This window comes from Xiphias gladius, chromosome 1 (genome assembly GCF_016859285.1).
Source record: "Xiphias gladius isolate SHS-SW01 ecotype Sanya breed wild chromosome 1, ASM1685928v1, whole genome shotgun sequence".
NCBI lineage: Eukaryota > Metazoa > Chordata > Actinopteri > Istiophoriformes > Xiphiidae > Xiphias > Xiphias gladius.
Genome location: NC_053400.1, coordinates 21,444,925 through 21,469,011, shown reverse-complemented (window position 1 = coordinate 21,469,011; position 24,087 = coordinate 21,444,925). Strand labels below are relative to the sequence as shown.

At 39.9% G+C, this 24,087-nt stretch overlaps 1 protein-coding gene across 10 annotated transcripts in view; it reads right to left on the bottom strand.

Moving 5' to 3' along the window:
- tjp1a (tight junction protein 1a) overlaps window positions 1–22,873 on the bottom strand; it is a 71,464-nt gene extending 48,591 nt beyond the window's left edge. For 8 of the 10 annotated variants that reach the window (XM_040130465.1, XM_040130506.1, XM_040130514.1 and 5 more), the window contains exon 1: window positions 7,323–7,569. In XM_040130465.1, coding sequence (XP_039986399.1) covers window positions 7,323–7,526 — 204 coding nt within the window. In that variant the 5' untranslated portion in view covers window positions 7,527–7,569. Of the gene's footprint in view, window positions 1–6,991; window positions 7,303–7,322; window positions 7,570–22,608 lie in introns of those variants that run through there. The other 2 variants (XM_040130532.1, XM_040130523.1) reach the window with 2 other exon arrangements.
- Window positions 22,874–24,087: the final 1,214 nt, after the last annotated feature.

Sequence of the window (24,087 nt, the reverse complement as noted above, 5' to 3'; positions counted from 1 at the left end):
AGGTGCATTAAAAATGAAAAATAACAGAAAAAAATAATATCAGGTTTAAGAGTGTTTCCCATTCATTGATTTATTTGTGACAGCCCACCACAATATCAACACTGACCGCCCAACATTAATTTTATATTTTTTTAACTATTTCAGATGGGTAAAGTCTTGTTTCATTGTAGACCTTTGCGAAGTGCCTTGATTCGCTCAGCCCCTCCTTGCCCAACTCTCTCTCTATTTTTCTCTCTCTCTCTCTCACAAACACATTGACAAGAGACCCCTCTGTCATAGTCGGATTGGCCTTCGGGTGCACCGAGAGAAATCCCGCTGCATCGGTGGGCCATCAAAAAATCTATAAAGTTTTTACTGGCCCTGTCAGTCTCTTTACTAGCCCTCTCTGTGTGCCTGTCATCTGGGGTGTGCATGAGAGCGTGCTGTGTGCATGTGCTGGGACTGGGCTCACTATCCAATCGCCAACCCAAGCTGAGTCAGTGAGGGGTTATTTATTAGTCATAAAGTACTTGGCAATTAAAATATTTGCAGTGGAAAACCTTATGTAGGGTATTACTTAATAATTAATTTATACAGAAACATGGTATACTGATGATTCTATGAACTATTCCAGCTAAAGCAGCTCACAAGGTCTCCCATGAGCTGATTAAAATTTCCCCAGACAGAAAAGACAGTGCTATACTCCTAACATTGTGGAAGATAAGCAAATGAACACACAACAGTGTGTGTGTACGTGTTTGTAGGCATGTAGGACAACAAGCCTTGGGATGAATCTGTTCCAGCCTCTTTCTCTCTTCCCTTACCAGCTGAGCCACGGCTGCCACATGCACTCTCTCTTGTCCTTCCCCAATCTTTCTCTCTCTCTCACACACACACACACACACACACACACACACACACACACACACACACACACACACACACACACACACACACACACACACACACACAAAACACCCTGTGTCAAATCCCGTATGCCTGTAGTGGGAATGATAAATCCCTGCAGAGACCTACCCTGCCATGCCAGAAAGCACGTAGGGCTAGCTTGGAATGTCTTAGCTTTGGTGGGCTGTCTGTTTGATAAGGAACAAGGGACTAACCGAGACTTAGGGTTAAATGACATTAGGGAATGTCATATAACCCTAACTAATAGATTTAAGTCTAGAAAGATCCCCTTGAAAACTAATTCAGCCCAGTCAGATTCAAACACGACCAACAAATAAACATTTAAATGAAGACATGACTCTATCTCAACAACCCTCTAAACCTTGCTGACAGCTACTAAAATGATGCATTGAGATCTAAACTGAAGTATGATGATGACTACATGGCCCATTTTTGTGTCATTTTTTCAGAAACTCATATCGGTGAAATGCTGAAAAGAAGTTTAACAATTCAGAACCATACCTATGTCGCTCCAGAAACAGATGTTGATGTCTGAGTGAAGCAGATAACTGTTAATCATCTATTGTACAGCCTACTTTGAATAACATTCCCTTTAAGATATGTTATGCATGGCACTGCCAAAACCAAAATGAGGATTGTTTTTGCAACGCTACCATTTTGTACACACAAGCCCTTGACCCACACCGAAAAAAGGACATTTGCTCCCCCATATTTTGCTGTAGTATTTGAATTAATTAGAAATAGTTATTAATGCGCTATACAATATGCTTTATAACATGAAAAAGGCTAAGAGCTATAATGCTGTGATTATAGTAGAGAGAGGCAGTCTTTTTAAGATCTGCCATGTGACTCAGATTGTAGTCGATGCATCTCCCCCTCCCACTCCTTCCTTTCTCCATTTCACCCCTCCAATAACCCTTCCTCCCACAGAGGGCACTTTCCTTCTTTTTCTCATTTGCTATCCACCTGCCTCATGCTGTGTGTATCTGCCTTGGATTTCCCTCCAGAGATGAGAGTTATGCAAGTCAGATATCCTTGATAACTTCAGATTCCCCTGGCATTAACGCAACACAGACAGCTGCTTTCACTCAAAGTTTTTAGCTAAAGTCTGACAGAAGGTGATACTCAAGTAACAAAAAGCTTACTTTGATCACAATCTATGGTTTTCTCTTTTTCAATGAAAACTGGACTCCTACCTTTAGGATTGAAGTATACTGAATCTGGGAATCCGGCCATAATCATACTGAAATTAAACTTACTCTGTATATGGTAAGTGAGTTAAATTCTGCTGTGTTCCATGAACTAAACATTGTTTTTTTTGACAAAATAAATTATACTTGTGTTTAGATCCAGAAAGGTTACAGCTGGGGACAAACTAGCCAAAAAACTGAAGCCCAGCTGAAGCAACAGACCCCCAGCTGCTGTCTTCAATATGGGCAACTGGCAGCCCTCTCATCTTGTATAGAGACAGCTTACACCTGCTCTTTTTATGTGCTGGGAAGACTTAAAATCAAGGGGCCTTTACTCAAAGCCTCGCCTGTTAGTGTGAGCAAGAATAAGTGCCATAATTCCCACAACTGGACACTACTGGTGTCTTATGTGGTTCTCGACTCACCTGTCTTCATAGTGTTTGGCAGTAGCTGCTGTCTAAAGTGACCCAGACTGCACTGATCACTCTTTACCATGTGTTGTTCTCAAAATTACCTCAGCTGGGCCCAAGACTGTTCCTTGTTACATTTTTGGATAATGACCCCAGATTTTATATTATTTAGTCCTATGTTTCCATTCAATAACAATAACCATTTTTATAGTTCCCACTGCACACCTGACCATCTTCCAAGAAGAATTTCTCTCTAGCCCAATTTATAATTTCTGCCTCCGCACGTCGGCATGGTCTACAAAAGTCTGTGTCACATAAATTTTGTAATCTGCCCTGGGTCTGTCCTGATCCACATGCACCTCAAAATTTATCTCCCTGCAGACCATTGACATTGACAAACATGTTAAGTCGTCCATGCAGATAACCAGTCATTTGCTTCCACATCCGTTTCGGACTATGTCCAGTCTTTCTTGAGGAGCTTTAGTAATATTTTTTAGGAGGTTCACACTGATAAACTAGTTGAGGAGAAGTAAAATGTATCTAAGGGTAAGGCTGTGCGATATGATCAAAATCTCACATGCAAATATAGATCATTTCATATCCAGATAACAATACATATGGACTTATAGCACATTTTCTGTAACTTCAACAAATAAATAGTTTATATAAATATTAGCACCAACTCATGAAATCCCCTGAGTCTGGGTTTTTTTCTGAGCACTTGACTGTACTCTTGTGGCTCTCATCCGTAGACCCTTTGATGTCCCTGTGCTGTTTGACATGATTCTTGCGCAGGTGTTAAAAGAAGTTAGCAGTGTTTGAGTCTGTTGTGGGTACTGGTCTGACGGCATAATTTGCAAAATATTACTGTTACGAGTCGGGCTTTTATACCAAAACCACGTCCATGCAACAGAAGTAGCCCCTGTTTTAGGCATTAGCTCCTGATTTTGTCTTGGCTGGTCAGAGTCCTTCTCCTGTTGGTAATTACCCCATACTGAGTCACGTTCACTCTCCTCCATGTTTGTTTGTGTTGCCTTCATGCAGATTTTCTTCCTGCATGTGTGACATGTGGAAGAAGGCAAAGCATTGTCCAAATGACAAACAATATCGCCATTAAGAGTGGGATTTGCGAAATAATGAAATAAACGATAGAGCATAATACGAAACAATAGATGATCTCTATCGTCACAGGACATATGTCATATCGCATGGCCCTATGTGAGGCCCTTGGGGAAGTGTATCAACGGAAAAATGGGATAAATGCTTTATAAACTGATGATGTAACTCCTGTTACAGACATCCGACATTAGCTATTCCAAACTCTGTTTATCACTTACCACATCAGCCCTGATTCTCCTAAAAGGACATGGAGCCTAGGACAGAGAACAAAAACACCACCAGGACTCTGTTCCTTTCCTGGGCACTTGGTCATCTAATTACATTTCCCTCCTTCAGTGATGTAAATGGAGATGTTTAATCATCAAAGCAAAATAGAGGCCTGCTGTGCAACTCTAATTAATACAACCTCCTCCATCCAAATGCATTTTCCACTTATTTCAGTCTGTCCTCTCAAAACACAAGTCTAAAGGCTGGAGGGACTGCAGATGCTGTAAATTACATTTCTTTTTCTCACAATAGCAAGCAGGAATGGTCAAAGGCCAAACACAAAGAATGATGCCAGCATTTATCATAGTGACAAAAAGTTAATGTCATCTCTTCAGTGGATTAATATGGTTTTCAGCTAGTTTGATATAAGTTAAATGATTGATTCATTTAAAAACAATGTATCAAGTGATCAATAAAATTCAAATTTAAATGATACTATTAAAAATAGATATAATATTTAAAAATTTATATAGTGATCATTTCCATTGCTAAATAAGTAAGCTTTATTAGTCTATCTTTAAATGATGACCAAATAAAGTTTAAATTAAAAATTACTTCATGTGTCATCCTTTCATTTAATATTAGCCAACAAGCACAGCCAGACTTTATCTGTGTCTTTTAAACTGCTAGTTGTAACTATGTATCCTGAGATTACAAGATATCTGTCTGCCCCTGACATAGATATGTAAAATCACTAACTGTCTGTGACTGGCTCAGTTGTTTCTGTAACTGGGGAAAAAGCCATTCATGAAAGCACCAAAACTTTTTTGAATGGCTGTGACTATAATTCAAAGGTCTGGAACCAGGCTAGTTTTCAACCAACTTTGGAAACAGTGGCAACTACAGAGGCTGTCCTTTCCTCTGTCTTTGGTGCCAGGGTAGGAACTTTGGCAGCAAACAGAAAAATGTTTCCCTTTCCGTCTTCAAAGAAAAACATCCTCCTCTAAACAGCAATTAACATAAACTGTTATTTTGTAGTGTAGGTCTATCATGACAAACTGAAAAGCAGTTTCCACCAAGACTGGGTTCGATAAAGTCTTTTACTTCTGTTCATCCCCAATTGTATTTGCAAAAAGGTGTTACTACTGAGTGTTTGCTAAATACGTACTGAAATATCCTACTAACCTAATGACACACTATTAGTACACAGTATTGTGCAATATCATTACTGACCTCTGAGTCATGAGGTCAATACACCCAAATTTGTTACTGTATTCCTGAAAGACGACACTGCACCATTTTATTACGGTTTATCATTATCTGTAGCTTTACGTGTTATGTGACTAACACTGGTGTTATGGCAGTTTATGACAACTCATCAGGTGGGTGTAAATATATGGATATTGAGTGATAAACAGCAGAGCAGGCTAACACAGTGGAAGACAAGTCGTACTTTTTTCACAGATTATTTCTGACATTGCATGATGGAATCTATTACCAGAAAATTTAGATATGACAAGTTCGTCTCACTAGGTGCAGCTTTGGATGCTTATAGTTTTTACTGTCTTTGCAGATTATCGTTGCTCATTTTACTGTAGCACATTACTGAAAACTACGTTGCTCTACGGAAATGCTTTCACAGAACTGTCTTCCAGGTTTTATAGTTTCACTTTTAATGGAAAGCAAACAACAATGTTCGAAAGTCCTACCTACTGAATAAAACACTTTAACACTGGGATTTCCAAGACAATAGAGAATAATATGAAACTTAAAAGTAAACACTGGGATTCCAAATAAGATCATGAAACGCGTTTGGATCATTACTCTACGGCAATCATAATACAGTTGTAAGTTTTATGTCAAGGTGGGACCGAGGCCATTGTGTACAGTCCAGCATAACGTCACCAGTTGACACGATGAAGCTGGTTTCGTCTAACTGGAACAACCGCCCAAACCTGAATATCACTACCTCTATTAAACAAACACAGCACATTCCACACTTGTCAAACTGAAATGAATAAATCCCCTCACAGAAAAAGGCTATTTAATACACTGTGAAATTTTTTTAGCTCTAATATGAGCACTTACCCATTTAAATTCTATTTAACACAACTTTTTTCTGTAATTAAATTAGGTATTATTTTAAAGACATTGCAATCAGATGATGCATGTTTGAAAATGCAGAATTCACCTAGTGATAAAAGCCTGCAGTATATGCTCAAGACTCTTCTACTGTCTCTCAACACCTGACCTGACCTAGCTTTCAACAAATTTTGCAGGGATGCTTCATTGATGACTTAAAATATAAAATACATTACATAAAACTAGAAAACATGCAAGGCTCGCCAGACATTCATCCAGGTATTTTAAAATGGCCAGCAATTACACACAGCTGGTACAGTGCAGCAGGTGAAAACAACACATATTAAGCTAGCGGTTCCCCAAAATGGGCTTCAGGGACCTAAACAAGTGAGTAAAGGGATGCCCCAAAACGGTGAATAGTTCAAGTTTTATACTTCATTTACTTAAGGTCATTATATTAACAATGTTTATAAGGATCACACTATGGATAACAGGTGGCTCTTTCTCCTGGATTGTTATCATCACATTACTAACAATAATAAATGTTTTACAAGTCTTCCATCAAACAAAACCTACAACGCATAACCTAAAACAAAACATTCTCAGAACAGGCTTTCATAGGGCAAACTTCCTCAGTTACTTCTTAGATCCATGGTGATTTCCTATTAAAACTGGCACTCTAGATATCAACAGGTAGCTAGGCTTAGACCTACTACGAACACAGCTGGGCGAGTTATCACTTGACACCTTATCGACTGTAACAGCCAGTATAAATCAGATTACTTTGAATTTCGTACACTAGAAACAGCATGGCTGGTTGTAGGCTATGCTACTAGGTGCAGATTTCAGAATAAACCCTAAGCCAAACATACTCACACACACTCTCACCCACACAAACACAACCACCGTTAGCCATACTATGTTACCACTGCCAATAGTCTACAAAGTTACGTAGAAAATCTACAGTATAATGAACCACTGTTAGCCTTTCAGTTTATCATACACATTATATAAGCCTGCAGCACAATGTTGGAACTAAACACTTAACACTTGAATTGTATACGTCCAGGTACCCACCTTATTTGAAGCTTTGGAGGACATTTTACTCTCCTATTCCGCTTCAAAAGTGGCTGGTTAAAAGTTGCTGCTGTCTCTGTTAAGATAATCACTTGGGAGAGTGCGCTATTTTCCTTCCAGTTGAATTTTCGCCCAGCTGCCGCCACGCCGGGCTACGTTGTTATTTTATTTTATCCAGGACGACGGGAAACATGTCACGAAAAGCCGTGTGGAAAGTACAAAGTTCATTATCTTATCTTCGTTGCCCGGAACGCTAGCGTTAGTCCAGTCAGGTATCGAGTCATGGAAGAAACTCGAGTTGAGGAGAAAAAAAAAAAGCGTAAAAAATTACCTTTCTTTGACGTTTCGTCGCTAACCGCTGGATGAAAAGTTGGGAAGAAGAGGCATCACTCGGACGGCGTACAGCAATGGCAGGCTGAGTGAACCTCTCCCTGGTCTCGGCTCTGGGAGCAACGGCCGTGTCGCGTCTGTGCGGAGCGGACCATTGGACGCATGGAGGGGTGCAAGACTCTGGAAAAACGGGGGCATTGTCCATTTAACCCGAAACGTCTTCCCTAATAACGACTTTTTCGTTGGACTACTGGTGACTATAGATTATTGCTTAATGGTTTCGTTTAATTCTCTCTTTTGTATCTATTTTTATGGCGGCCAAAAAAAATGGGCACCCCTGTTATCCCGTTGAATAAATCGTCCGGGATACAATAAGGAGAAGCGACGCCGCTGTCTCTGCTGATGCTGAATGCTCACTTTCACCGTGTGGTGATGGTCAGTGTTGTGTTGGCATGTGGCAGTAGTTCTGTAGTGGTCTTTACAAAAAAATCTCAAGTTGGAGGGCAAAAACGCATTAGAGCTTTGATGCTCCTCTGTCAGACTCAGCACAAATTGTTGTTATATATAGCTACAGGAAGCCTGCCCCTCAGAACAAAACGGCGTGAGCAGAATATTAAAAAAGTTAGTTGCATAATGACCAAATCTCTTCCCCCTCTCGGTGTTTGTGCAGTGTTTTGGGGTAGTGCATCTGTTAGATTACAAAATGTGTCACGTACCTAAACAGTGAGTCCTTATTTGAAAACATTTCTTAGCACAGCGAAACTTGCAGTGTTTGTGGTTAAGTCACCTCACAGGAAACCACAAAAGCCATTCAGTTATGTTCCTATGACTTCCTAAACCACACCCCACCCACAGGATGCAACAATCTCAGCGAGCATTGTTTCACAGTTTACCTCTGTCTCCAGCAAACAATATATTTGATATTAAAGTGAGCCAAGGTAGAAACACAAAATGATGAAGTACTGTGACATTATGAAAGTTTTCAGTGTCCACTGTTACAGTACATGTGAATCTGAGCATTTAAACACAGAGACACACCCTATCTTTTCCAAACAAACTGAGCAATTACATTCCTTCAATCTAGCCCCTCTAATGATTACTTCCTCTGTGTCTTTCTTGTTCAGCTGTGGAGGAGGGCTTGGCGGCAGTGTAGGTGGTCTAAGGGGTTAATTCCCACCAGACATAATCCTACAAGCCTAAGATACCGCCAATCAGGAGTAGCAGACATGTCTTGAGGGTTGCAAGCAGAGGATGACCTCCATAAAGGCCATTAGAAGAAGAGGATCAAGGCAGATGAACAGCTCTAAAACCTGCAGTCATACATCAGCCAGGGAAACACATACTCACTTCTAAAGTATGTTTGAAGAAAATATTGACTGGGACATACAGTTTTCATCACAAGGGTTCAACAAAAAAAACGAAAAAAAAAAACACGGACACACACAATACAATGTTAAACATGCCCCTGGGATGATACGTACTAGTATTGATGCAGGTCGCTCGCTCCTTCTGAAGCTTCTCAAACGCCTGTCAGGATCGATCAGTGCGGACAGCAGGATGTTCAACATGATCACTCAGGTGTCCACTAACAGTAATTTGCAATCAAAATAACCAAACTTGAGCTACAAAATATTGCTGATCCCCTCTAAAAATGACAATAAACAGAAGTCTTTCCCCTGCTGCTCGCTTCACTCTCATCCACACCTGTGATGGTACCTCAGATGTTCTGACAGAGAGGAACAAGACATTAGTGAGACACTCCAATCAAAGCTATCTTTGTCTTTTATGCTTGCATCTCTGTCCCCATCTCTCTCTCTTTTTCTCCGTCTCTCTCTCTCTCACACACACACACACACACACACACACACACACACACACACACACACACACACACACACACACAGGCACACAACTCTTTCGGGCAATAGGCAGCTTCAAAGCTCAGGTGCGCTCATGGAAGAGCAGGCACATGGAAAACAAAGGCGCACATGCAGGCCCACATTTGGTTGGAGCACATCACAAGGTTCATTCAACCCAGCTTCTCCTGCAGCAAAAAGGCTAATGTAGAGTGAAACAGCATAATGTGTACACCCTAAAAATGTAAATCTGGTTGTTGATGCGCATAGAGGCATTCACTTAAGCAAACACATAAATATGTGATGATGATGATGAATAAAGAAGAATGTGATGTTTGATGTGAACCAGTTGTTTTCCATTGGTGAAAGTTCTTAAACAGATGTTCTTTCCCTGTTTTCATCTGTCCTGCGTTAGGTGCCTGTGTGATCCCTCCTGTGCCCTGTTGACTCATGGCTGCCCTGCAGGTCCAGCAGAGGCTCTGTTTCTACTTACTAATAGAAACCTTCTGGACACACGGGACCATCTGAAGTTCTCTATCAATCTGTGTCACATTATTGTAGAACAGATCAACTACTCTACACTGAGAACCCATTCGGCTGTCGGTATTAATATTAGTATTAGTATTAGCATTTTAATATTCTTTAGTATGCAAATATTGGTAAACAACAATTTTTGTAGGTATTTTGTGTTGAAATAATCAGTTTGAATGATAAGGCTGGTGTTATTCTATTTTTTCTTATTGTCAAAAAAAGGCTAAAACCAACAATGAGTTAGTCTGTCTCAACACATTTTCACTTCCCTTCCCTATCTCTTCGTTCTTACTCAACATGTAAATCTGTGGAAATGGGTAGCAAATACACTATATAGGCTTTTTTTTTTTTTTTAAAAAGGTTAAGTAAGTTTCTTGAACAGCTGAGTAATATAGTTTTTATCAAAAGTTACTCAAATATGAGTAAATTGTAACTTTCAACTGTGAATTGATACAAATTTGATGCACCTTTGTCTATGAGATTGACTCAAAATAAATACTACAGTGCCCTACAGTGTTCATGGTAATGAAGGAACATGTCTTTGGACAACAAAGGAGGCCTATGGCACAGAGGAATAAACTGTATCAGGCTTTGAATACATGTCGGTTTGGGTCTATTTGTTGGAATTTGTTTACATTAAGAAAAATATAGAATATCACTAGCCTTATACTTTAAATATAATTTTAACCTGGATTTCATTTTGAGAAACTTTCACTTACAGAATGTTAATCTGCTCAGTAAGCCAACAGAGGAAAGTGTTGTGGCGTAACCTGCTAATGATCAATATACAAATGTCACATCTCTGCTTAAAAAGGCGAACAGTTTGAGACCAGATTAGTATCATATGCCAGGATTAGCAGGCATCTCTCAAATTCATCCCCTTCCTTCCAGGTCAGTATTGTTCAAGCCTTTTTGAGGGACTCAACTAGCAAACACAAATCTGGTTTCAGGATTTCATGAAACATGGAGTTTACATGTAATAAGATATGGTTTAAGGTTCAATGTCAAATGCAATCATCCATAAAATCATGGTAATTACAGGGCTCCTTTCCTTCCTTCACCTAATTCTGATTACAGAACATGAGAAATAAATATCTATAACACAAAACCATAAATAAACACAGAATAGAACTATATTCCACTATAAAAACTGTTTAAAAGGTGGGTTAAAAGAACCATTCGAACAACAGCTCGGAAGACTGGCTGAAGCTTTTAACCTACATTTTACTTTCCACATATCAGCTTAAATATCGACTGTGCAAACACACTCCCTGACTACTGCTTTACATCAAAAAGGGTTTTCACAGGGTGCGAACAAGGCCAACGGGGCATGGAGTATACACAGCTAACCTTATAATAATAACTCAGGTCTCCATCCTCTAAGAGAGCCTCTAAACCTGATCTTCCACTTAACCTGTCAACTGTTTCCAGCCCTGCAGTCCCTCTCTTCCATATTCAGTCACAGCACAGGACGTCATTCACACCCTGCCACATCATACAGTAAGCACACCTGTTTCCAGCAGCACTGTGCAGGTGAGCTGTTGAGCAGTCTCTGGCTAAACCGAGAACTTCAGCATAGTTAACATATAATAGATTCATTAAATAGGTTTAGATAGAAAAATAATATTGAAGAGTCTACAGCCATGCTAGCAGCTCTGCGAGACTCTACTTAGGCATTAAATACTAATTAGCTAAGTATTGGACAAATAGAAGATTTGACCTGGTGATGACGCTAGAGGAAAGGTCCAGTGATCATCAAGGTCATCACAGTTCATGCAGACGGGGGCATGAATGTGTGCACCAAATTTCATGGCAATCCATTTCTAGAACCACCATGAAGGGCTAGAGAAAAAGTCACAGGATCACCACAGTTATAACGATTCTTTATCTGGGAACCATGGATGTTCAGAATTTCATAGCAATCCACCTGATAATGCCAACATTTTGGTGGCACTAGAGGTAAAGTCAGACATTACCACTGGGGACCATGAGTGTCTTTACAAATTTTCTGGGCAATCCTTCCGACAGATTTCAGTCTGGAATAAAGTACTGGCCCTACCGACCGGCTGACCAACAGACCAACATTGCCATTCCTAGATACATGCCGCTAGCAAGGCTAACAACATCAGCTATTGTAAAATCAACCAGTCTTTTTTCTTTCATCTTGTTTCACAACGTCTACATATACTCTTTGGCATGCTTTCATGGCCTAAAAAGATAAATGGCATTAGCCATCACAAAGCAACTGTAATTAATTTCACAAATATCAAAGGATACACTGTTCTGGGGAGGACTTCAAGAATGGCACTTAGTAAACATTTGAATGAAAACATAAAGATTTTCACACAGTTAAAAGTAGTTTCTTATTATTGGAGTTAATATTCCTGATGTCTTCAGGTCACTGATGTTCCTCCAAATTCATTCACAAGACACCCTGGGTAAGAATAGTCTGAAGTGCTGTTATTTGGAGAGACACTTAGTTCCACTCAGGTCTTGTGATGAAGAAAAAGCTTTTGGAGTACTAAATTTACCATGGAGTGTCTTCAGTCACTGATAGCGAACCAGGCTACTTTTAATCTTCTGAAGACATTTACTCCAAGAGGCAGCCTGTGATCAACCAACCAAAAAAATCTCTTGCTCTTTCTCTTCTCAACAGACAAGGATTGCTGAGCCTTTTATAGCCAGAGAACAGAGACTATGCTGCAGTGAACCTGGTTGAACTCTACTCTGCTTCTTAGCAATATTTCAAGTAACTTAAGTAATGGCCTAAGTTGCAGAGCACGATAGCAGGTCTACTTGAAATTCTACCACTTTCCTACTTCTGTGGTTATTTCTCAGTAAACAGGCTGTTATGATTTTCCTCCTTTGAACCAACCTGAATACTGAATGTTGAACCTCTATTTTTTGTTTAATGTGAGACCCACACCCATTAAAAGTCAATATACTGTATAAATCTGATGAGGAAGAACTAGCCATTACGTCATGCTTTCCATCCACGTGACGACCTCATTGTTTGCTGCAGAATGAGGTTGTAAATTAAAAATATTGCAAATCCCAAGGTACAATCCACAGTGCACTCAGCTAAATCTAGTGTGTGTGTGTGTGTGTGTGTGTGTGTGTGTGTGTGTGTGTGTGTGTGTGTGTGTGTGTGTGTGTGTGTGTGTGTGTGTGTGTGTGTTTTGCCAGTAATTACTTCATGAAAAACAATTCAACCTTTTCCCTTCATTGTTGCGATAGCATAGCAGACAGTGCAAATTTAACTTCAAGCAGTATTTTGTTGCTGCCCAGTCTTATTTGTTTGTAAAGATAAATGTATTACACTGTGTCTGTGCTGTGCCAGTGTGTCCTCCAGCTCAAGACACAGAGAGAAAATACAGACTGTTCTCCAGAGTTTCATATCACTCTCTATGGATAATCGTGTTTTTTTTTTTTGTAGTGATCCACTTTCTAAGACTGATATCAAAATCTAGCAAAAAAAAGAAAAAGAAAACAATTATCATTACAAAAGGGAAAAAAAACAACTCATTAAATCGCTATAAAATAAAGAAACTAGAAATATTCACTCATAAAGAAAGGCGGAAAAAATCCATTGTTATCAGAAAAGATCTGTTAAATAAATTGTACCCAGGCTGCACCTATATGTGATTTTTACCTTTATCAATTACACAAAAGTGCACTAAGTGACAGGTGCGTGAACAGAAATGTCACATTTTACCTTTCAGCAATGTGGGGAAAAGAGTGAGAATAAGTAAAGGCACCTTGAATTTCAAGCAGAATGTCTTTTATCTTTAAGATTTTATCTCTGTCATTTCAGTGCTGCTTCTGACCTAGCAAGAGTGATGTCTAATGAAAATCTAATAGGATTTGTCATGGTTCTTTGAAACAGTAACAGCAAGTTCAGAAAATCTGACTTTAATTCAAATCACTGAGCATAAACAATGTTGCTGTAGTGTTTTCATTAAAAACTAATGATTCTACACTGTTCTTCACTGCTTCCCCCATGATCAGATGAGCAATGCTCAGCTGGATTTGCAAAACATGTGAGCTCAATGGTCAAAAAAGAGACAACATTAAAGCAAGTCAAGAAATGGAAAATTGCTTGTGGGTAATGAATGGAGCTGTGACAAACAAGGACAAAAAAGTGGAAAAGATCTGTGCAAAACGTCAGCAGCCTGACAATACAAATCCTCTCACATCATCAGATAGTCATAATCACACGCTAAATAGCAATCAAAGGAAAAGTGCAAGTTCTTTATACCAGTAACATTTTAATCTGTGAGGGCTGGACAAGGTAAATGTATACCCTAAATGATTGCAAAATGTAGAACAACTGGCTTTCAGTAAAATACATAACTTGTCTAGCATGACTGAAAGGAAGAATATTAGCTTTTCCTAAACCTGCTGCAAAAGCATCCCAGGCAGACCGATCATCGTTCATGTATTGGATGTACTCTAGTTAGTTAGTTGAGGAGGTGCAGGTCAGCTATCCTCTAAGTACATGGTTTAGGAAAAAGTCAAGTAGAGGTACTGAAGTACTGCAACACCTCATGTATAAAAGTCAGCCTTAGGGCCGCACCTGGTAGAGCTCAGAAAAACAAAACAACAAAACACTGACACCAGCAGCAGAGACACATTATCAACCACACAGAAATATACAGCAATTATGCTGCACTGTTACTTCTAACAGGTTTATGTGTCACCTCAGAGAGACTAAGAGAGGGAGCAATAAAAGCAGCAGTGAAACTGTCTGGAAGTACTTTACAAGTTCACTGATGAAACCTTAAAGCCTATCTACTAAATCACAATGAATCATAACCTCACCCTGTAATCCACAGATGTGGACATTAATAGAAGTACAGTGCAATAAGAAAGTGTTACGACAGTGAGATGATTTTTCATTGTTTCTGCGCATTGGTTTTGAAATACAACAATAAAAGTGGGGTAAACGTCCTGACTCTCAGCTTTGAGGGTGGTTACAACCGCATCAGACGAATTTTATGATGGATTGATATGTTAGGCTTTAAAAAGTCCTTGGTTGTCTTGTCTATATCATCTATTTGAAAGAATAGCGTCCTGCTGCATTACCTCTGATTTGGGGACAGTCTAAACAGGGCTGTGAGTCCTACGCTGTTCGGCCAATGTCACTGTAACTCACCATACAGACTTTGTAATTACTGTTCAATTTCTAACCCAACGAGCTGGAGTATAGCTGTAACAATGAGAAACGCATGAATGTCCTAGTACTTTCTAACCGCACCGCATGCCACAGAGGTGAGATTAAACCAGGGAAGGGCATCAATGTTGTCAATGTGCAAGTGCCAATATGTCTGCGTCTCGACCAACCTGTGCGAGTAGCCAAGCATAGTGTGAATCTAGAGCTGAATAAATAGGCAATAGACACAAGGGCTCCAAAGCTGCCCCACTTACACTGAGAGACAGAATTATGTCTCGGTAAGTCCAACAGCTGCAGCTCAAGTTACAGTGTCGACAGCTAGCAGCAGGCACTGAAATGCCGTTTGACACATACTGTAAGTGGCATGTAATTGATTTAACAGGAAGAGTAAAGATTTACAAGTCTAATACAGGCGGCAACTACAGATTTCAGCCTGCCACGCTCTGCGAACACAATTAACTTCCGTCAGAGTAAGATTTATTCTGCAGGGGCCCAACAGCACAGTTGCAATCTCAGCACATGTTGCTTAGGCCATGTCAACTCTAAAGCAATTTGAAAATGCACCTTAGCTTCAAAGAGGGTTCAGTCTAATTCACAAAATCGATCAAATTTTCAAATTGGCTTTGACCCAGTTAACCATCCAAGCAATAAAGAAAGTTAAATCTTGTTCTTTTAATTTAGTTTAATTAAAGAGTGAGAGTTGTTTTACCTCTGTCCACACCCAGCATCACCTATGGGTGTGGTTGGGTGTGATCAGACGTGTGTTTTTTCGGTACCGCCTAAACCACAATGATTTCACAGTGCACTTATATCTGGTGGAGTACATTTCTACATAACTGCAGCACAGTGAGAAGTGAAACCAAAGTCAGAAAAAACAAGTGCGTCAAATAGCAGTTTGCAAACGACAGTTCTGCAAAACGATGAGTCTGGAAGAACAGATGATTTTGACAAATATGCCTTGTTGGCAGCTTGGTGGTTTGTGGACATTTACAATAATGTTTGTTCTCTTAATCTAAATTCTCTTTAGTCATTTATTTTGCAGTTTAATCTCACATCAATGATGCACATATTGTTATATAAAAAATATGGGTATTACCATTGACATTTTGTTGCTGTTGTCACTTTACAGTCTAAACTACTATACAGTTTTAAACGAGCATATTGCAAAGTCAATTACAAAACACATATTATGAGATTGGGCCTTTTGATGAGCAAAACAGGTGATTACCAAAAGACTTAAAGGCGTAGAAAATGTTCCTTGATTTTGCTTCTATTCAAACATTATTATATCTCTGAAATTGACAATCCTCTGTCTACATTTTAAAATGGCTTATTTAGAACTGAAAGCAGGGACAACAATATGCGTTTTCAAATTCAGTGACAGTGATGTGGAATTGGTTTGAGACATAAAAAGCTACAAAAAAACCTTTCGAAAAGAAAGGGCTCATTCCACCTTTTACTGATTGTAATTCTCTCCTGCTTGTGTCTGAGTGTTAACTGTAGTCATCTTTTCACCTGAGGACAAATCTGCAGGTTCATGGAGTAGTCAAATATTTATACTCTATATTTTCAAGGGTGAAAGAGCAAGGGAAGGTCTAAGCGGAGGAAATGTCACCGTGATAAACAAGGACATTCACCATTCACTTAAACCTGCAACACCCAGTACCTGAGGAGGCCAGTGTCAGTGTTCCTGCGTGCCGTTGTATGTTAAGGCAATTCTCTAAATACCCCTTTTACTGGGTACTGTTAGTATGAATGGATCAACCCATGTTATCTTATCTACACTAACATTCTGACACGATTTGCTTTAACCTTTCATGTGGTGACAAAAAGAAAAGAAATCCTATAAAGTTACACCACGTGATCGCCACTGCTTCCAGTGTAAACACTGCAGTGACAACAACCCAATTGTCTGATGTGATGTCAACGCAACTACACATGTAATGATATTTATCCATATTGACTAACTGTCTGGTAAGACTGTGGGTGGATTGTTTGTTTGTTGGCATTAGGCTTGATTCGAATAAATCAATTATATACACCAACAAGACATGTTGTTCTGGGATCTTGGAAACATTCATTCAAGATACGATATTAAACTAATGGCCATGTGAAGCTTCTCTGTGGATAATAAGGACAAACAGTGTTTTCAAATTGTCCTCGTTATCGATCAAAGCTACAGTATATCCCAAAAATGAACAAAGTAGTTTGAATGAATTTTGTTCCGATAATCTCACTTGTAATCACAAGAGAAGACACAGTGTTGTAACTTAGTGGAAACAGCAGACACGGCCATTTTTCATAGAGTGATAAATGTTTTCTTTTTGATCACAGCCTAATTTATCTCTCGCAGATAGAATAATCCCATGTGAGTGTTCCTTGTATTTTTGAATGTGACAGCATCTTAGACCTCAACAGAACAGGTAAAGTTAGACACCTGTACAGTATTACTGTAAACAGATTTTAATACAAGGCTGCAACAAAGGATTATTCTCATTATCTATTAATCTGCCAATTATTTTCTTGATCAATTAATTAATTTTTTGGTCTATAAAATGTCAGAAGATAATGAAAAACGCCCATCACAGAACAAAAGCCGTAGCTGACATCTTCAGATATATTGTTTTGTCCAACTAGTCCAGTCCAAAGCAAAAAAATATTCAGCTTACTATCATATAAGAAAGAAAAGCAGCAAATCCTCATAGTTGAGAAAATGGGACTGATGAATACATGGCATTTTTTGGTGGAAAGAATGACTTAAACAATTAATCAAAATAGTGAAGATTGATCTTCTGTCAATAAACTAATCGCTTGTTCAATCAAATGTTTCAGCTCTATTTGAATGTTTCGCAAATGGTAATGGTTCAGAAACCCAAAGATACACAAACTAACAGTGCGGAGGTTAGCAGTCTACATCCTCCACAGACCAAAAATGCGGCAGGCACATTAGTGAGGTCTGTCTCTGATGATGACAGGAAAACACAAAATGAGGAGGAGATGTGATGATGAGAGCAAGGAAATCATTAAAGGAAAGGAAATAAGATTAGAAGAAAGGAAGGGAAAGGAAATGAGAGGAAAGGAAAGTCAAGGAAAGGAAAGGAAAGGGAAGGAAAGGAAAGGAAAGGAAAGGAAAGGAAAGGAAATAACATGAGAGTAAGTAAATGAACAAAGGAACAGTAAATAGGGGGAGGCAAAGGAGAGCAAAGGAGAGCAAAGGAGAGCGGAGCAGAGGAGTGGAGATAAAACATGGAGAGGAGTAAAGGGCAAAAGAGAGGAGTAAAGGGATTAAAGGGGGAAGAAAGGAGTGCAGTGGAAAAAAGAGTTGCCAGCTTGGAAGAAGAGAGAGGGAGAATAGTGTAATTTAAAAGGTAAAGTTGATAAGATGCGAGAAAAGGGAGAGCAGTGGAAAAAATAAGGAGAAAGGACGGGAAAAGCCAGCAAAGAGAGGAGGAAACAGTGGATGAGATAACAGAGAGAAGGATTGAGCTAAACTACACTAAACTGTACCACAAAGTTGTGACGAATGAGGGAATGTTTCAAATCCGGTGAACTTGGCATTGGCCTCAGTTAAGGACGTGCATCTCACCCCCCCGTCAGTTACTCCTTCCATGGTACTGCCTGTTACTGCCACATTCCAGCGGTATGAAGCTGCTCGCACTGGGCAAAGGAGTGGAAACAGCAGGAGTTTCCAGAGAGCCAGGCACTGGCACTCTACACCCCAGGAGAGGTGGAACAGTTCAAGCTGACAAAAACAGCCCTGATTTTGTAAAATCAATTGAATTAACACATTTACCGCTGTACAGTAAATGTGATTTAATGGTTCAGTGATAATGAGGTAAAATGATTTCTTGTGACTGTTGTAGTTATTGGCAGATAACATCAGAGATGAAATCAGAAAAGGGTCAGTCAGTGAAAACCCCTTGTGCTCTCTATATATTCAATATGATTTTTGAAATGCTGAATATGACACAGTAGATTGAGAATATAAGATGTGACTTGAGCAGCTTGCCGTGTATTCGGTCGCCTTAGTGACCTGACATCACTTCACCGTGAGTTTCAGTAGATTGACAAAGTGTACGCAACTGGATGTGTGTGTGTTCGATAAGTGCTTTGAATCAAGGCTACTCAACACACATTATCTTTTCCCCTCTGAGTTCAAAAGAAACACAAGAACTATTTAAGAAACGACTGAATCAGGCTCCTCCACTGCCACTTAACCCCTTCTCTCTTAAGTTCATGACATTGAATGCTCCTTCAATGAAATCACGAGCCTACAAGAGGAGATGATGTTGTGTTTTGGGCAGAGTAGAGGAAGGAGAAGTGGTAGAGGGTGGTAGCCAGACCCAGCTAGCCAGAGAGGCGGATGGAGACACGGCAGCCACGGGGGCCGCTTCAAGCCTGGTGGTGATGAGATGCGATGGGACCCGACCCTGCAGAAGCCCCAGCCAGTGTGTTAGCTGACTAATCCTCTTGCCGTCCAGTGCCAGGATCCAGACTCATCAGCTTTGGTGTTCTCTTGTCAGACTCATTTTTATAACGTCCCACTGGTCAATTCTAACCACTAATGCCCAACACAACGGCCCCTAATGCCAAGTGATTATGGAGTGCTGTTTTAGCACATTTGTTGCCTGAAAAGAAAGAAAGAGCCACAAGGCAGTGGGCTGGCTCCCTGCTCAAAGGACCAGCCTGATGAACTCAGCAGAAAGGGAGCGGACCTAAAAGCCAATCTAAGCCTCCTCTCTCATGGTGGGCACTGTGGGGCCTGAGCTGGGTCAGGACTGAGCTGGGCGGTGGGCAGGGATTTACAGTGCCCTATTATACAGCATATAGAAAGGTCCCGTGAGCTCATACGTGGGGCGAGACTGAATGCGTATATCCGAACCTTTCCTGCCTGCCCAGCAGAGAGATGCAAGGGTTTAGGTTTCCATTTTAAGCTGGTAGGGACACAAGGCTGAATCAGGACATATCAAGGAGGCAAGAAATGGTTATGGTATGGATTTTAAAAAACGTAGATTTGCTTGCTGGGAAAATGCCACCAAAGCGGTTGGAGAGGAAGGGTGTATTAAGTAATCTATGTACAAAAAAAATCGATTGGTCCATAAAATCTCAGAAAATATTTAAAAAATTGTTTATTTTATAAAACTTCAATATGAAGAAATACAGAGTGCCATATCAAAGTGCTGAAAACGGTATGACGGTATGAGCTAACATCTCCCATGACCCACACTTACAGTACATTGACCCGCTGACAGCACAGAAAAGTTTGTAATTAAATAAGGTGCACATTATAGGACTGCATACTTTTGTCTTTTATTGTAACTACTTTAACATGATAACTATCATAGATATCTGGTGGACTATGTAATTGTGACAGAGTTTTCTAAAATACCTCAAATATATTACATTGACATTTCTGCACAGCAATTTCTTCTTACCTCTTGTTACGTGCGGTATTTACTGATACCAATATAATCGTAATAAGTGAATATTGGTCAGCATATCTGCCCAGACTGGTCTGGTCTCCATTATTATTGGTTAGATCTGCTGGCCAGATAGAATAGAAACTTGAGTTACAACAAGGATGAGTGATGAGGTGATGGTGAGCAACTCATCCTCCCCCCGTGCTTCTCCGGAGCACATGACAGTTTGGATGGGATCAATCCAAGATAAAAGCCAGTTTTAGCCTTGAGATTACAAGATAAAACATTGGTAGGGATATTCTGTGTTCAGATTCAACTTTAAAGTTTGTTTGCCTCTCTGCCTCGTCATTGTCTTTTTTTTTAATAGATAACAGTCTAATAAAAGCAAAAATGAACAGAAAATTAAATGCAGAGTGGGTATGTTGTATTTGCCTTTGCTGCACAACCAACCGGGAACTGAGCTTTGTGTAGAGATGTTATCCACCTCTGTTTGCTTACAGCTCTTGTTATCACCTGGGACCCTGCTCAGTTGAACTAGTGGCACTGGCCTAACCATGTGACATGTACAGTAAACAACATATGGAAGAAGCACTGATGGGACAATATCACCAGGGCAACACAGAGTAAAAAAAACACTTTATTGCATCACTGCTGTTCTACTAATGTTCATTCAAAGCGGCCAAGCCAGCTCGGTTCCGCTATCATTGATACTACAGGTTTTATACACCACTAAGCCGAGCTAAAGTGGACCACAAAGGAAAAAGCTGAAGAATCCTGGCTTTTTCAGATATGATTGCGGTTATCACAGCAATATTAAAAACCTTAGAGAAAGACTGGAAATGTAGAGATAAATGCAAATTCCCATTTTCAGTCATATAAAAGCAGATATTTTAAAGATAAATTGTTCTTCAGCAACATCAAATTAATGTTAAAAGTATATGTAAGCCAGATTAACATAAATCATGAAATTTAATAGTGTTTCTGATTTTGCTATTACTTTGATTTTCTAAGACACAAAAATCAAAATTACAAAATATGAGGGACCTAAAAATCATATGGTCTCATTGCTGTCCATCCCCAACTAAGGGAACATGCATATATTTAATAACAAAGTGTATCAGAGGGAACACTATGCAGGGCACACCTACAAGGCTGTGATTAGTTCTGTTGTCATGCTGTTAAACAGTGTGTAATATGCAAGAGCAGCAGTCCTGTAGGAAGGTCAGACGGTATGACACACCAGGACTCTGCAGGATAACAGCATTGTATACTGGAATGTGTCTGAATCACAGCAGGATTAATCCTGGACTTAGAGATATAAATATAAAAATATACTCTAAAAATCTGTGGCACGGTGGACATTGTAATGTGTTTCATGTGACTTCAATGATTAATTTCGACCTATTCTTGTATGGTGTAAATTCAGGTATAATCAGCAAAATGTAATCTAATTTGAAGAAAAATTATTACTGCAGTTAATATACAGGTGTCTCAAAAATATCTGATATGTTACTTGGTAAGCCTCAAATCTACAGCAGGAATAGTAAAAGGTTGAAAATAATCCCCTTTGTATTTGTATATAAGCTACACGACATTATGCATGGACAAGATTAAATGGATTTCACACTGAAATCCCTTCATTGGAAGAAACACTCAACTGCAAGCTTTATAGGACTGAGCTGCCTGTGAAAAGAACTGGCCATTATGCTTTATCTTTATGCTAAGTAAGTTGTTGAATTAGGAAAACGGTGAATAGCAGTAGCAAAAGTCCAACATGAAACCATTAGGTTAAAGATTGCTAGAAGAAATTTATATTTGGATTAATGTCATGTGAATTACACTTTTTATAAAATCTTTTGGTCTACCATGGAAAATTATGCCATCACCAAAGCCCATAATACAGTTACGATGACTGTAAGACGAAATCAGCACAAGGCGTATTAACTTAACCTCAACATGCCGAGTTTAAAGTTTCTTCACACGGTTCAAACTGTAAAGATACACTAACAGTCGCCCTTTCGAAGTACTTGTTCAGAGAACAGAGTGATCAACAAAAATGAAATATCCTTCAGTGTTTGTTGCAATAAACATATACCTACAAAAAACATCTCCTTAATCGTTCTCCAGAATACTAAGCATTTAGATACGACTGACATGGATTAAACATATTAACATCAAATGCTAACAAATAATATAACAAGCTGGCAAAATAAAACCACTCTGCTTAACTATAACCTTCCAAAAAACGGCATTTGATTAGCTCTGTGCTCATCATACATTATCAAAACGGTTCTCACGTTCACTCACCACACATGCGTGCATATGCCTGACACGGTCTGACTCCAGCTACAGTTAACCCAGAGGGATGCTCTTGCCCATGTATGTGTCCCTCCGCATGCACGAGCGAGTGTGCAAGTCAGTGCGTTTGCCTGTACGAGTGGATGCAGGGTGATCCTCGGCAGCACACACTGTGGACTGAGAGCAGAGCCAACCTGGTGTGACATCTGTGAAGGCCGTGAGATAATCTACATGACACTGCCACTGATAGCAGTGGAGATATTGATTTAAAAAGCAACGGCTCTAAAATTAGACTCCTATGTGTTCTGATTGAGCCACAGGCATGGACCTCTGTGGTAATATGAGCCCATGGGCCGAGCTGACTGCAGCGATCAACGCTTTGATGATGGAAACTCCTACAGCTCCAGCAGTCCTGACTAAAGTCAACCTAACAACGGTGGGGCCCTCTAGCCTGACCTCCCATTCCCTTCCTCCCTCCATCCTCTCTCCCTGTGATAACAGAGACATTCCTGAGCTCCTTCCCTGCCTCGCCACAGGCCTCTCCCTTAATTCCAGCGGAGTGTGTGGAATGTTGGACTGGAGAGCCGAGCGGCCAGAGGCAAACAGACGAGAGGAAATGAACAACATTAATAAACTCAGGTCTGTTATGGCTCCTGGTGCTTGAAGCACCTGGATGCCTACATCAGGATGGGCCGGCACACGTGCATGCACACAGGCGCACACAGTCACTGTCATACACACACACACAAGCAGAGCGAACATCTGCCATACAATGTGCAAATCTGGAGCAAGCCTGTCCATATGTAGCTGTGTAGTTGGATTAACTATCTAAGAGAATCAGAGGGTTGGATTACAGGAAATGATGGGATCTTTTGAACATGCATATTACAGATCAGTTCAATGTGCTGCTTGGGATCCCAACAATAAAATGTTGAAGAACCCAGCAAGAAAGACAAAACATGACTGTGTTTTATGAGAACATTTTAACAAGCTATTTATCAAAATACTGTTTAGGAATGTCTTTTTCTATGATATATGATCTTTCTAGTGATGTACAGTACTGTTACCATGATTCTAGATGCCTAATGAAGTTGAATAAGCACTACTTTTGAATCTAAGATTACTCTGCTACGTAGCCTAAGCCACTCAAACAGAAAATCAGCAAAATGAGCAAATTCCACAAAGTAAGAGGCCGGTCTATTAGAGTCTGGCCAATTTCCCTTTAACAAGTAAAAGGTGTGTTTGTGAGAGACAGAAAGAGAGAGCAGAGACAGAACAGAGCAGAGAGAAAAATAAAGCCGCTACTGGTCAGGTGAGCAGAGCACATGGGCGACTGAAATAGGGAGATAAACCAAGGGAAGATCAAAGGGAAAAAAGGAAGAGATTTGGCAAATGTTATAATCTCAACAAAAAAGAGGGGAACACTGTTCTGGGCGTAACAGTCAGAGGCAGAGTGATGGCCTGGAAAAAAAGATGAAGGGCACAACA